Source organism: Ctenocephalides felis, unplaced genomic scaffold (assembly GCF_003426905.1).
Source record: "Ctenocephalides felis isolate EL2017-DRISC unplaced genomic scaffold, ASM342690v1 CF-g0.4_SCAFFOLD_03571, whole genome shotgun sequence".
In the NCBI taxonomy this organism is placed as follows: Eukaryota; Metazoa; Arthropoda; class Insecta; order Siphonaptera; family Pulicidae; genus Ctenocephalides; species Ctenocephalides felis.
This window is the reverse complement of record NW_020539725.1, coordinates 59716367-59732278: the sequence shown is the minus strand read 5'-3', so window position 1 is coordinate 59732278 and position 15912 is coordinate 59716367. Positions and strand designations below refer to the sequence as shown.

Genomic DNA, 15912 nt, shown 5'->3' with positions numbered 1-15912 from the left:
TGGTCTATTTGCTCGTCAGTAGAGTTCCTTTTCTCAATTTATGTTCAGGTCATTTTTATGGTCTGTTTGCTCGTCAGTAGAGTCCTTTTTTCTCAATATATGTGTCACGTCATTTTTATGGTCAGTTTGCTTGTCAGTAGAGTCCGTTTCTCTCATTTTATGTAGTTTGAAATTACTCGTCAGTAGAGTCCCTTATTTCATCTTTCGTAAACACAGCTTGCTTGTCAGTAGAGTCCTTTTTTCTCCTTTTCGGTAGTCACAGTTTACTCGCCAGTAGAGTCTTTTTTCTCAATTTATGCGATTTCAGTTTGCTTGTCAGTAGAGCCCCTTTTCTCATTTTCTATAGTCACACCTTGTTTGTCAGTAGAGTTTTTTTCTCATTTTATGTAGTCACACCTTGCTTGTCAGTAGAGTCCCTTCTACTCAATTTTCAGTTTGCTCGTCATTAGAATTCTCTTTCTCATTTTATGTGGTCTCAGTCATGTTCACTTTTAATTTGCTCGTCAGTATTGTCTTTTTTCTCATTTCATATAGTCTTACCTTACTCGTCAGTAGAGTTCTTTTTCCTCAATTTATGCAGTCACAGTTTGTTCGTCAGTAGAGACCTTTTACCAATTTCATATGGTCACACCTTGATCTTCTGTAGAGTCCTTTTTTATGTTATGTGAGGTCTCACTTGCTCGTCAGTAGAGTCATTTCTAGCATATTTGAGGTCTGACTTAGTTTGTCGTCAGTGTTTCTTCTCTAAGAGTTCACATCTCTGATCCCTAAATGCAGCACATTTAGGAGTTTTTTCCTTACAATCCATGCTTCCTGATCCGTGCAGATCACGCTCCAAATATTGCAAATGTATCAACTCACTTTGCCCGTCAGTAGCATCCTTTATATTAAAGAATTTCACCAGAATCTTGGTCGAAATCTATTTCGAATTTTTAATTCCGCTCCCCCGACGTCCTCTTTTAATTCTCTCTCGTCCGCCCTCTGCCTCACCCCCTTACGCACTCCGCGCTTCACTCTCCTCGCCTCACCCTCCTCCTCACTCTCCTCCTCAACCTCCCGTTGTCTGTGTATTAGTGGGAGGTACATAACAGAGTATGCCTCACTGCGTCAATACAGCGCACCTCGTTCCGTCATATTAAAAGAGTCGTTCTATCTCTTTCACTCTAGTTGAGAGGAAGATACGAGCTGTATCGAACGGCGAGGCAGACTCTACTCGGGCAGTGTAAACGTTCAATGGCTCAATGGTGTTTTGTGTGTGAGAACGAGCCGGGTCGTTGTGTCGGTGGGTCGGCGCGTCGATGTAGTAGTAGTAGATGTGGTGTGGTGCGGTGTTATGATGTACACCGGAGCAAGTGTTTTGAGGAAAAATTTGAGAAAGAAATGATTGATTGATTGAATATTTGAACTAGGTGTAAGTAGCAATCAAACAAATAATTCAGAGTTGCTGTAGGACATTTTTAACTTCCCGTAAGGTAGTTATAAAAATCGTAGGGCCGAAAATCGAAAATGAAAATTTTTGCATTTCTCGACGTTTTCAAGGTTTTTGAACATTTTAACATAACAAAACGCTGTTTTTCGAATTTTCTGTTTATTTCTGTCGATTATTTACACATATTTGGAAGTTGCAACTTACAACCAGTTCATGTTGACACAAAACAAATCCCTATGAAATAACAATTGGTATTAATAATATTTTTTTTTGCTCATCAGTGAAGTTTTAAACCATAATGGTTTGTCAGTAATCTTTTTTAAGTTTGCTCGTCAGTAGAGTCCTTTCTTCTGAATTTGCTCATAGGTCTTATTTTATTTTTTTTTTAAATTGCTCGTCAGTCAATGAAATTTTATCAACGATTAAATTTGCTCGTCAGTAGAGTTCATTTTACACTTCAAATTTCAAATTTTCAATTTCAAATTGCCACCAGAGTCCAATTTATTCCGATTTCAGTTTGATCGTCAGTAGAGTCCCTTTTATTCCTTTTTAATTCTTTTTTAAACAGTGGTAAATGGTCGTTAGAGTTCCATTTTTTTTTTTTTAAATCTTATTAACTTCCCGTAGGGTAGTTATAGTAATGGGCCGAAAATCGAAAATGAAAATTTTTGCATTTCTCCACGTTTTGAAGGTTTCTGAACATTTTTAAGGGGCATTCCTCAGAAACTAACTGAATGTGTGTGTGTGTGTTTTGTATCACCGATTTGAATGGTTTAAAAAACATTCGATTCCTATTGATAGGGAGATGTGCTGATTAGTTTTTGGCAAAGGCAGGTCCAGCAGTTGCGGAGATAAAGAGCAAAGAGTGCAGAAAATAAAAATCGAGTTTTTGAGAAAACGGATCATCCGATTTGTATGATCCAAAAAACATTCGTAATGACGGGGAAAAGTGGTTATTGGTTTTTGGCAAAGGTAGGCTCAGCGGTTTCGGAGATACCGCAGAGCTAAATGTTAAAAAAATGGCAGTTTTTAAGAGAACTGTTATGCATAATTTCCCCGATGCAGCTTCGACTTAAATATATAAGATGCACAGGTCCCATCTATGCCTATGCACTATGGACCGAATCTTTACGAGCATCCCCGAAGACAGACAGACCGAGGTTTCCTTATCGCAAAAACAGATCTTTAGTTCTCTCTTACACTGCAGATTTCAAGAAGCGAACAACAAACATACAAAAATCATTTAATCATTCTTTCTAAATAAACTTTCTAAATCAAACCAGTGTTTCATATAATTTCTTCTGTATTACAAATTAAGTTCTTTATTTCTTATTCACGCTTATGGCACAACAGAACTAAGCGTTCGATTTAAGTGATTCAAAGAACTTTCTGCTTGTTTTAACAAAATAATTGATTTTGAAAAAAAATTTTTGTTTCAACTTTATTTTTTATTTATTTATTTATTTTTTAAAATTTTTTGTATATTGCAAATAATTCAGATTTTATTTTTAATTCTGACTATAGTTCTAATATACTTAATACAAATAATTTCAACTTTGCAATTCAGTTTATATAATTCTTATAAATATTAGACAAATATTACAATATTTATAATAATCTATTTGAAAACATTCAGTAATCGTCGAACATTTCGTTACGGTACGGGAAGTTCCAGCAATTTGCCTTAAGGCACGATGCCATACCCCCCACTAGTTTTTTTTAAATTACTATATTTGTTACAACTGCTACATAATTAACATCTAGTAAAAGTAATGAACAATTATATATTTAATCAAAAGAGCACAAAATGAAGGATAGAATTTTCAATGAAATGATATCCGTAGTATGTTGATTTGATATAAAATAAAATCATATAATAATAATAATACAATTAATATGTAAAATAAGTAAAATTTCTGAATAATAAAAATACTAGGAAAACAATAAAGTAGAATAAAAGCAATAAGTGAAAGATAATAACAAATATAACAAAATAACAATATCAGAAATATTAATTATTTAATAAGATACTAATAATAATAATATTAATATCAATGTTAGCGTTTGCAAATGACTATTTATTTGAGCAATTATGTTGTGAAAATCACACAATAAATAACACATATCAAACAAACATCTATCTGACTATGTTCAGTAAAAATTCCTAACTTTCATCACTACAATTCATCATTGTAAAAATGTGTTTTTTTTGCTGTTTTTCAAAAATTTGTTTCCATGGGCGGGTTAAAATGGGACAGCCAGGGGTCAAACAGGCCCAACGTCTTATTTTTAATTTTAAATGTATTTTACGAAATATTAGCTAAATTATTCAAACGATGCAAAATATAAATTTCATGGATACATTTCTTACAAAGATAACACTATATATAACCTTGATATGGTATTTTGTCAGAAATAATTAGCAGCAGAATTAAATAACTATTTATTTAATTAATTAATCTTTTTTTTATTAATTTGATATCTTTGAAAATTGCAATTTATAACTTAATTTAATTTTTTATTTGCCATTTTTTATTGTTAACACTTTTTGTCAGGGTAAAGATTCACTTGGTTCCTTGTCCCCACCCAGATATAAGATTTTATAGAGGTTATATAAAATAAACTGTTGAATCTCACTTGAAATTAACAATCTATCTTACAAAACAATAAAATAACGTATACTTAAAAATTGTATTGAGTTTTTATAAACTAAACAACAGTGCTCACGACCACAAAAACTAACAAGGAAAGAAAATACTTTTGTTATGGATTTTCAAACATTGCTGTTTATCTCCCGTTAGCAATCAAGGTCACAAATCTTTTACCCTCTACTTTCAAATATTGTTGTTAAAAAATTTGTGAATTCACTTGTTTTTGAGATATAGAGTAAATGTAGGTGTAGGTGTGTGTGTATTTGTAAGTGTATGTTCATCTCATTCCTATTTCCTGAACCCATTTTAAATTGTATTTGTATTTAAAGAACAGAAATGTATTAATAGATTTTAGGAATAGGAAACGACGACGACGACGCCGTTGTTACCTTGACATCTACTACTAGGCACTCGTGCACTATTAATAAATATATAAATGTTAAATTTTTTAAGTGGACCATTTAACTTCATTAGATCAAATAGCATAAAGGGAAACATTTTTTTTTTGCTAAAATCACTATTTTTATTGTCACAAGTATATGCCTGACTATGTTTGGGCCATATCTGTCTGTCATATCTGTGTGCCATATAAAAAATAGTATCTTTTTTGATACATTTTTGAATAAATTATCCAATAAAGTTATCATGGCCCATCTGATGAGATTTTTGATATTATCGTGGTCATTAAAGTGTTAAAGTTGCTCGTCAGCAGAGTCCTTTCATGAGCGTCCCAATTTGCCTCATGAAATTTATTTCGTCGAAGTTTGCTTTCCTTTTTATTCTATTTTGCTCGTCAGTAGAGTCCCTTTTGTATTCCTGGAGCTCGTCAACAGAGTTTGCTCCTTTCTCATTCAAATTGGCTTGTAAATAGAGTTTCTTTCTATTATTTTTCAGTAGAATTTCTTTTAATTAACTTCAGGTAGGGTAAGTTATTGTAATCGTCCAAAAATCGAAATTAAAATTGTTTGCATATCTTCACGTTTCGGTGGTTTCTGAACATTTTGGCTTCGATTTCTATTGATAGGGGTACGTTACGGAAAGTTCCAGTAATTTGCCTTGAGGCACGATGCCATACATCACTAGCATTTTGAGTATTTTTATCGTTAATAGTTTTCCTTATACCTCCTTTTTAACACATTCATCGCCACGATAGTATCAGATAAATTTTCAGAAGGGCTATATTAGATAATCTAGCTAAAAATCTATTAAGGGAAGTAATTTTTTTGTCAAAATTCCTATAAAAGCACTATTTTTTATGTCTCACATATATGACTGCATATGACATGGCCCTATATTAATTTTTTTTCTCTTACAGCGTATGACTGACATATATGTCTGATATAGCTCATGTAGAACTTCTTAGTGTCAGAAACATATGACTGACACGACAATTAACATGTTAAAATTACAATATCTGTTCATTATTATTTTTTTTATTTAAATAACAAAAATATATATATTCAATTTTACCGACGTTTCTTAAATGTGGAATGTCACCTTTAGACACAAACATTAATATACTAATTAGGGTGGTCCTTAATATGGATGTTTTCAAATTTCTTCATTAAAAAATAATTTAGGGTGGTCCTTAATATGGATGTTTTCGAATTTCTTTATTAAAAAATAATTATCTAAAAGTTTTAGCTCTTAATATTAACTTTAACAAATTCCGCACTCTAATCAAAGTTTCTTATGGAAATAACATGGGTAAAATTCCAGTTGTTTTTTAGAATTTGCATAACTTACTGACAAGTGAATCAAAATTATAAGAATAATATTATATTTGCTTATTTTGATCATAAATAAAAAAAATACAACAAAAATTTACCTAAGAATAAAAACCAAGAAACTTTTGTTGGAGTGCGGACTATCTTAAAATGAATATTAAGGCTTAAAACTTTCAGAGAATTTTTATTTATCAATTTGGAAGCATTTGAGTCCCTGGGAGCAAAAAAATTCGGAAACATCCATATTAAGGACCACCGTAATACACATACAGTATAAAATTAAAAACAATTAATAAAATATTCTTATATAGGTGTGTATGGTTGGATGTATATTGAGACTCTTTTTTGAATTTGGAGGTGTCAAAATTTCTGTAGAAGGAGACATTTGTTATGTTTGAAACGCTGAGAAAATAATATATGAAAAATTAATAAATTGAAAATTAATATTAACATATATTATATATATTAAACCCAATATAGATTTTTCTAACCCGACTGTACTACAATTCGAACAAAATCTATTTAAATGAAGAATTATAGAAGGATCTTTTTTTTGACTATTTATAATAATAGAACAATAAATAAACGCAATGAATCAACACAAATTTTATTTTTAGTTTCCACTGAATGAAGGGTAGGATTATATCCGAAACGTATGGATTTGAAATAAATTTTTGAAAGAAATTCATGTTTTTCATTATATATATATATATATATATATATATATATATGTGTGTGTGTGTGTGTGTGTGTGATATATATATGAGTTCTTCTCTAATTTTTGGCGCGCAAAAACAGGTTTTGCGAAAATTACTCATATTTGCCTTTGCCTTGCTCCGTGTTGGTTTTCTTCGTTTTTTATTGTTTAAAACTTTTTTTAAATAATAAACATACACGCATACACACATACACACGCACATACACTCACATATGTATCTATACATATGTGTATATATAATATATTACACAAGGTATATAGACAGAGCATATATACACGCGTTTGTATATGATATATTATATACATATCTATACATATGTATATATGCATGTATGTATATGCGTATGTGTATATAAGATACATAAATATAAGGTACATTCGCTCAATTCAAAGACTCGTATAGATATTAGGAATTTCTTCTTGATTATTTGCAAATTCGATTTTTTAAATTTATGAATGACTTTTGGTTAACTTAAAAAAAATCGTGCAAGTTTTACTTAACTTCGATTTATTTACAAAAACTAGTGGTGTCAGAAAAGCATATTTTTGCCTTAATACAAGTTCTTGAAACCTAACAACCAATTTGTTAATACTAATACTGATACTAATTTCTAATTTATTATTAAAATTATACAAAAATGCTAAATTTTAAATATTAAAAATTTAGAATTTGTTCAATTTTTGGCAACTTTAAATTTTAATGTAAATTCTATCCTTTGTACTCTTTTTTATTTAAATTTATGTTATTGTTTATTATTATTACTAGATGTTAAATTATTTAACAGTTGTAATAAATATTGTAATTAAAAAACAATTTTTTTTAATTGACTACTAAGAAGTTTCTATTTCAGATTCGAACTTTTAGTTCAATTTGAAATAAAAGTCTGTTTTTTGAACAAAATTTGAAAGTTTTAATTTGAATGTTAATTTATAATTTTTTATAAGAATTTTTATAGAATGTTAATTTATATTTTTTTCTTTTTTTGCAGACAATTACCAGTACCTAGAAGGCATACACCTTATTTTGGACAACCCGATTATAGGATATACGAATTGAACAAGAGGCTGCAGCAGAGATCAGAGGTACGGAATATATAATAGAAAACTTAAGAGAAATCTTGATCTTTTGACTTATGGAACTTATATGAAAACTTGAAAATTCATAAAAATATCAATATTATCGTCAGTAGAGTTTTTTTATACCGAATTGATGTCTCATTAATCACGTGATCGATTTTTAAGGATTTTTGAACCCCTCTTTTTCCTTGGTGATATTCAAAATTACCCTTCCATGTACTTTTAGTTACGAGGAAATTTTGTATTTTTTTTATTTGTTTTGAAAATGTCTGATTTTTTTTTAAATTCAGATAAATGGTAAAAAACACGTGATGCCTTACTATATTCTTCCCCCGCACGTGATATTTCGAGATTTTTTGTCAAAGCCCCCTTACCCCTGAAAACCTCACGTGATTAATGGACGCCCCTTTATCTGGTAAAGCACAAGTTGATTGTAAGTAGAGTTCTTTTTCTAATAAATTCATAACTGAGATCTGGTAAAAATCATGTTGCTTGTCAGTAGAGTCCTATTTCTAATGAATTCATATCCCAAATTCGGTGAAAATCAAGTTGATCGTTAGTAGAGTTCTTTTCCCAACGAATTCATATCTCTGATCTGATTGATTGTCAGTAGAGTTCTTTTTCCAAATAATGCATATAACTGATCCTGTAAAAATTATGTTGCTTGTCAGTAGAGTTCTTTAACTCTAACGAATTTATAACTCAAATATAGTAAAGTACAAGTTGATCGCCAGTAGAGTTCTTTTTACAACGAATTTATGACTCTAATATGGTAAAGTACAAGTTGATCATCAGTAGAGTTCCTTTTTTAATGAATTCATAACTAAGATTTGGTAAAAATCATGTTGCTTGTCAGTAGAGTTCTTTTTCTAATGAATTCATAACTAAGATCTGGTAAAAATCATGTTGCTTGTCAGTATAATTCTTTTTCTACCGAATTTGTGACTCTAATATAGTAAAGTACAAGTTGCTCGTCAGTAGAGTTCTTTTTCCAACGAATTTATGACTCAGATCTGATAAAAATCATGTAGATCGTCAGTAGAGTTCATTTTTTACCTAATTAATAAGTCAGATCCGATAAAAATCAAGTTGATCATCAGTAGAGTTCTTTTTCTACCAAATTTATGGCTTTAATATGATAAAATAGAAGTTGATCGTCAGTAGAGTTCTTTTTTTAATAAATTCATAACTGAGATCTGGTAAAAATCATGTTGATTGTCAGTAGAGTTCCTTTTTTAATGAATTCATAACTAAGATTTGGTAAAGTACAAGTTGATCATCAGTAGAGTTCCTTTTCTAATGAATTCACGTCTCTGATCCGGTAAAGTACAAGTTGCTCGTTAGTAGAATTCCTTTTTTAATGAACTCATAACTAAGATCTGGTAAAAATCATGTTGATCATAAGTAGAGTTCCTTTTTCTGACGAATTCTTAACTCTGATTCGGTAAAAATCAAATTGATCGTCAGTAGAGTTCCATTTTTAATGAATTCATAACTAAGATTTGGTAAAAATCATGTTGCTTGTCAATAGAGTTCTTTTTGCAAAAAATTCATGTCCCTGAGCTGATAAAAATCATGTTGATCGTCAGTAAAGTTCATTTTTCATCTAATTTGTAAGTCAGATCCGATAAAAATCAAGTTGATCGTCAGTAGAGTTCTTTTTCCAATAAATTCATATCACTGATCTGGGAAAAATCATGTTGATCGTCAGTAGAGTTCTTTTATTCAAGGAATCTATACCTCTGATTCGGTAAAAATCAAGGTGATCATCAGTAGAGTTCTTTTTCTACCAAATCTATGGCTTTAATATGATAAAATACAAATTGATCGTCAGTAGAATTCTTTTTCTAACGAATTTAAGCTTCTGAACCGATAAAAATCAAGTTTTTCGTCAGTAGAGAACTTTTTCTACACAATCTATGATTCTAGTATAGTAGAACTCAATTTGCTCGTCAGTAGAGTTCTTTTTCCAACATATTCTTAACTCTGATCTGGTACAAATGAAATTGATAGTCAGTAGAGTTCTTTTCTTATGGATACATCCAAATACCACTTGTCAATTTAGGCTTAGTTTTATAATCGGTGTAGAAAACGACGACAAAAGTCAAATTTTAGATCACATATACAAATTTCTAGTGTCAAATGATTTAGAATAACATCAAACGTCAAGACCATAAAATTAATATAAGTATTCATAAATCTACTTCTACTTCATTCATTCATAAATCTACTTCTACTTCAAAAATCAAGTTGATCACCAGTAGAGTTCTTTTTTTCAAGGAATCTATAACTCTGATTCGGTAAAAATCAAGTTGAGTGTAATTAGAGTTCTTTTTTTAACACATTCATATCACTGATCTGGGAAAAATCAAGTTGATCGTCAGTAGAGTCTTTTTTTTTTCAACGAATTCATATCACTGATCTAGTAAAAAGTAGTGTTGCTTGTAAGTAGATTTCATTTTCTGACGAATCTAAAACTCTAATGTAGTAAAGTACAAGTTGCTTGTCATTAGTTCCTTTATTTAATGAATTTATTACTCTGTACTGGTAAAAATCAAGTGAATCGTCAGTAGAGTTCTTTTTCTAATGAATTCACGTCTCTCGTCCGGTAAATTACAAGTTGATTGGCAGTAGAGTTCTTTTTCCGACAAATTCATATCTATAATCTGGTAAAAATCAAGTTGATCGTCAGTAGAGTTCCTTTTGTAATTAATTTATGACTCAGATCTGATAAAAATCATATTGATCGCCAGTAGAGTTGTTTTTCCAGTGATTCATAACTCTGATCTGGGAAAAATCAAGTTGATTGTCAGTAGAGTCCTTTTTCTAATGAATTTAAATCCCCGATTCGTTAAAAATTATGTTCCTCGTTAGTAGAGTTCTTTTTCTAATGAAATTATGACTCAGATTTGCCAAAAATCAAGTTGATCGTCAGTAGAGTTCTTTTTCCAACAAATTCATATTTTTGCCCTGGTAAAAAATCAAGTTGCTCGTCAGTAGAGTCCTATTTCTAATGAATCCATATCCCAAATTCGGTAAAAATCAAATTGATTGCCAGTAGAGTCCTTTTTCTAACGAATTTATGACTCAGATCTAGTAAAGATCATGTTGTTCGTCAGTAGAGTTCTTTTTCCAACGAATTCATAACTCTGATTCTATAAAAATCCAGTTAATCGTCAGTAGAGTTCTTTTTCCAACGAATTTATAATTTAAGTTTTTCTTTCCCTTTTCGTTTCTCACAATTCGCTCCCACTTCTTCATTACACGTGTGCGACTACACTGCGTTGTAACCTTGATCAGTGTCCATAATGCACCGCTATCAATAACATTAAATATAGGAGGGCAATATGTGCTCCTCTTATTTCTCGTTTGTTAATATAATAGTATGTTATCATTTTACACAAATTTAGTGTTCAATCAATTTTACATCATAATTCATTTTTTCTGTTGTTTTTCCTGGTTTGGTAAGTATAATTTCCTCCTTTTTATATATTAGGTTGTCAAATATCTCCCTTCCGCCTTTTTGTATTATAAACCAAGAGCAAAAAAGCGGAAGGGAGATATTTGACAACCTAATAATTATATTTATCATTAACTTTGTATTTATGTTATATGTTTTTTAGATTACTGAATGATGACACACATCAAGTGTCGAAACGTTTAATGGAATAAATAATTTTGTTATTTAATCTTTTTTTTTAATTCGACGATTGGCCTGCAAAAATATTACAAATATATATACAAATACATACGAGGTGTGTTCAAAAAGTACCCGGAATTACTAATAATTAAATTTCGCGGGTCTGGAGTGTCTGATTGTCAAAATTTTTTTTTTATTGTGTTGGTATGCATGCCCCTAAAGTATGATGAATTTTCAGCTATATTCACTGTTACTTTTGTCTGTGGTAGTCGCTAAGGTTCGACGTGTTTTTCTGAGCTCGGCGATTTTTACAATGGAAGAATTGAAAAGTCAAAGAATTGTATTAAATTTTGCGTAAAAATGAAATAAAGTGTTGCAAAGTGCAAAAATTCACCAGATATGGCTCCGTGTGACTTTTTCCTATTCCCAAAGTTGAAGAGACCCATGAAGGACGGCGGTTTTCCTCGATTGAAGAAATAAAGGCGAATAGCTGAGAGTGCTCAAGGACATATCAAAAAGTGAATATCAAGGGTGCTTCGAAAATTGGAAAAACGCTGGCATAAGTGTGTTATATCTGGGGGGGACTACTTTGAAGGGGACCACATTAATGTAGACGAATAATAAATATTTTTTTGAAAAAACGAAAATTCCGGGTACTTTTTGAACAGACCTCGTACATACAAATCTACTCAATTATTACCATTTACTAAATCCTCTATCTTTTTCCAGGAAAGTGACAACCTCTGGTGGGACTCCTTCGCGACCGAGTTCTTCGAGGACGACGCATCCCTAACGCTCACCTTCTGCCTCGAAGACGGCCACAAACGCTACACGATCGGACGAACGCTCATCCCACGATATTTTCGATCCATTTTCGAAGGAGGCGTCACGGAATTGTATTATAATATGAGACACACGAAGGAGTCTTTTCACAACACTAGCATCACTCTGGACTGCGAACAGTGCACTATGGTCACGCATCACGGGAAGCCGATGTTTACGAAAGTGTGCACGGAAGGCAGGCTGGTGCTGGAGTTCACGTTCGACGATATGATGAGGATCAAGTCGTGGCATCTGAATGTTAGAGCTCATAGGGAATTGATACCGAGGTAAGGGGGATAGAGGACACTTGTATATTAATCAGGAGATCATATTTTATTAACTTCCGGAAGGAAATTCTTTTTGCATTCCTCGACGTTTTGAAGGTTTCTGAACATTTTACTGGCATACCTCAGAAACTAAATGGATGTGTGTATCTGAGTGTATGTATGGGTACAATTATTCGTCCACTTTATACTTTTGGACCAGCTAGATTTTTATTTATTTATTTATAACTTTTAAACGATTTGTCCGAGTGTTTTGTAATATTCAGCAAATTTATAGCCAATTAAATAATCTACAACTTTTATTAATAACAAAATTTTGTATCTCTTATCCTTTTACTTAAAATTTGCAATGAAACAGGTTGTTGTTAAATTTTGGAGGTATATCTTGCTTCATACTTTTAGACCGGCTCGAATTTTATTTATTTGTTTATAACTTCAAAACGAAATGTCCCACCATTTTGCAATATTCAGCAAATTTATAGCCAATTAAATTATCTATAACTTCTATTAACAACAAAAATTGGTATCTCTTGTCCTTTTATCAAAAAATTACATTTAAAAAGGTAGCTGCTTAATTTTGGTGGTCACTTCGTACACATATATCTTACTCTGTCACTCTTCTACACTGTGAGGTATACGTCGCTCTCTTTCGCACTAGTGCTTTATATATCTCTCTCTCATTTTCTCACTATATACTGTTGTCTCTTTTGCGCATCAAAACAGACTCTATATCACATCGCGACTCAAGAAGTTTTACTTCAAAAATAAAATTCTATTTTACTAATTTATACATCGCCAACCTAAGAAGTTCTACTTCAAAATTTAAAATTTATTTTACTTTTTTATTTGCGATAAAAATTGTTCATTTGCTAACCTAAAAAATTTTACTTCCAAAATAATTTTACTTATTTATTTATCTAAAATTTATCAAAAATATTTGTTTTATTTATTTACCTAAGAAGTTTTACTTCAAAAAACATTTTTTTAACTTCCCGTAAGGTAGTTATAGTAATGGGCCGAAAATCAAAAATGAAAATTTTTGCATTCAGTAGAGTCCCTTTTTTCTTTTAATATTTTTATTTCAGTTTGATCGTCAGTAGAGTCCTTTTTTATTTTCATATTTTGCAAAATACGTTTACTCGCTTTTTCTTATCATAGCAAAAGCTACGAAATTATAAAAAAAACTATACTGACCAGCAAAATCTATGAGAGACAAAAAGGGACTCTACTGACGAGCAAAAGTATAGAAAATTAATAAAAGGACTCTACTGACAAGCAAGAGCTAGAAAATTAGTAAAAGGACTCTACTGACGAGCAAAAGTTAAAATATACAAAAAGGGACTCTACTGACGAGCAAAAGTTAAAATATACAAAAAAGGGACTCAACTGACGAGTAAGAGCTAGAAAATTAATAAAAGGACTCCACTGACGAGCTAAAGCTAATATATACAAGAAAGGAACTCTACTGACGAGTAAATTTAAAATGTCAATGCAAAAGGAATTCTACTTTTCTTGTGCATATTTCAAGTCGAGTCTTGTCACTGACTTTAAAGCATTTATGTCAAGCAGTCAGAAATTTGATTTACCTATTTTTGGTAATTTTCGTAAATTGGAATATAGAAGTTTAAAATAATTAGTGAAGGGCTACTGGAATCACAAATAGTGTTGCATCCTGCAATATTCTCTTTCATAATGTTGTTGTTAGATTTATATAAAGTTCATTGCATATATTATATTCAGATTATAATGGGTAGTTGTAATTTTATTATAAAGTAATAAGAATAAGTCAAGTCAACCCGGCAGAAAAAACATAACTCTGGCACTAGAAAAGCTAGGTTGAAAATTAAAACCGTCGCGGCCAAACCGGGACACCTTATTATTCTAAATCTAAGAAGCATTTTTTTTGTTAAATGTTTTACCGATACTATACTACACTACATTAAAATCACCAAAATTTTCAAATTGCCCCTCTGAAATTACAAATTGCTCGCCGGTGGGGCGTGGGCCCCACGTTGGGAAACACTGCTCTAAATCCTTTTCCATCAACTTTGCTCTTTATTTTTGGACACAAGTGGTTCAAAACCAACATTTTCACCATGTCCAAAACATGTTATTATTACATCCTGGTAGTTCCTGATTCACCTTACAATTCTATTTCCTTTACCCCCAGGTCGTTGTAAGTATGCACACGCACGCGGCAGTGGCGGCGGTAGCGTCCCATCACCAGCAGCAACAGCAGCAGCAGCAGCAGCAGCAGCAGCAGCAGCAGCAGAGTCCGCAGCAAGTGCCTCCTTCGTCTTCGGTGCCTCCGGTGCCTCCTCCTCCGGACGTTGGAGGAGTCCTAGAACAACTCACCAAGAACATCACGAGGCAGGGGATCACGAATTCAACGTTGAATTATCTTAGGGTGAGATGATAGTAGTAAGATAATTTTAAATATCGCCAAAGGAGGGGTTAAAAATCCTCAAAAAGCGATCATGTGATTAATAGAAACGTCTTTTGAATATTTTTGCTTCGATATGTTGTATAGTTGGTTCAAAACTTATAATACGTTTTAAGGGGTTACATGGGTTTCACGGTTTCAAAAAATCAAAAAAAAAATATTTTGTTTTGTTAAATTCTGTAACATCTCTAGAATATTGTCTTAAATTTTTAAGTTGATCCGACTAATAGTTTCGGAGATACAGCCTTGAAAAAGTGAACGTCTTAAAACTTTAAACGCGTTTTTCTCAAAACTATGTTTTCAAAGACGGTTGTCAAGATTTCTTAGGAACTACTCAACTGATCTTGATGAAATTTTACACAGTTGTTCGAGATATCGTTTACAAGATAAACAATTTAGGTATTGAACGAAGGATTTTCTTTTTGTTTAATAACAAATATTTAAAAAAAAAAGAATGTCGAGAAATTTTAATCGAAACTTGCATTTTTTTTATAAAAACGTCTGCCAAAAATCCAATTTTCATTTTTTTCTTTATTCCTCCGTCCAATACCTAGTTTATTGTCTTTACTAACACACGTATTTTTAACTTCCCGTAGGGTAAGTTATTGTAATGGGCCGAAAATCGGAATTGAAAATTTTTACATTTCTCGACGTTTTGAAGGTTTCTGAACGTTTTGGCATACCTCAGAAAAAATGGATGTGTGTGTGTGCATGTATGGGTACAATTTTTCATCGACGTTTTCGCGCGCACGGATCAACCGATTTGAATGGTTCAAAAAACATTCGATTCCTATTGATAGGGAGATGTGCTGATTAGTTTTTGGCAAAGGGAGGTCCAGCCGTTACGGAGATACGAAGAAAAGAGTGCATAAAATACATATCGAGTTTTTGAGAGAACACGATCATCCGATTTGTATGATTTTAAAAAACATTCAATTTGTAATGATTGAGAGAAGAGGTGATTAGTTTTGGCAAAGACAGGCCCTCTATTTCGAAGATACAGAGCTAAATGTAATTTATTAGCTAAGCTTACCGAGCTAAGCACAGTATAAGTGAAAATGTCGCACAGAATTATTTGCAAATGCGTTTAGACTGTGACTTTTTCAATTTTGTATAATTAT

General features: G+C 31.7%; 1 protein-coding gene across 1 annotated transcript in view; it reads left to right on the top strand.

Moving 5' to 3' along the window:
• Positions 1-15912, top strand: part of LOC113384832 (LIM domain-binding protein 2) — a 40801-nt gene that overhangs the window by 17077 nt on the left and 7812 nt on the right. Inside the window, exons 2-4 of the mRNA XM_026622596.1 lie at positions 7515-7608; positions 11972-12353; positions 14658-14755. Of these exons, the coding sequence (XP_026478381.1) occupies positions 7515-7608; positions 11972-12353; positions 14658-14755 (574 nt within the window). The remainder of the gene's footprint in view (positions 1-7514; positions 7609-11971; positions 12354-14657; positions 14756-15912) is intronic.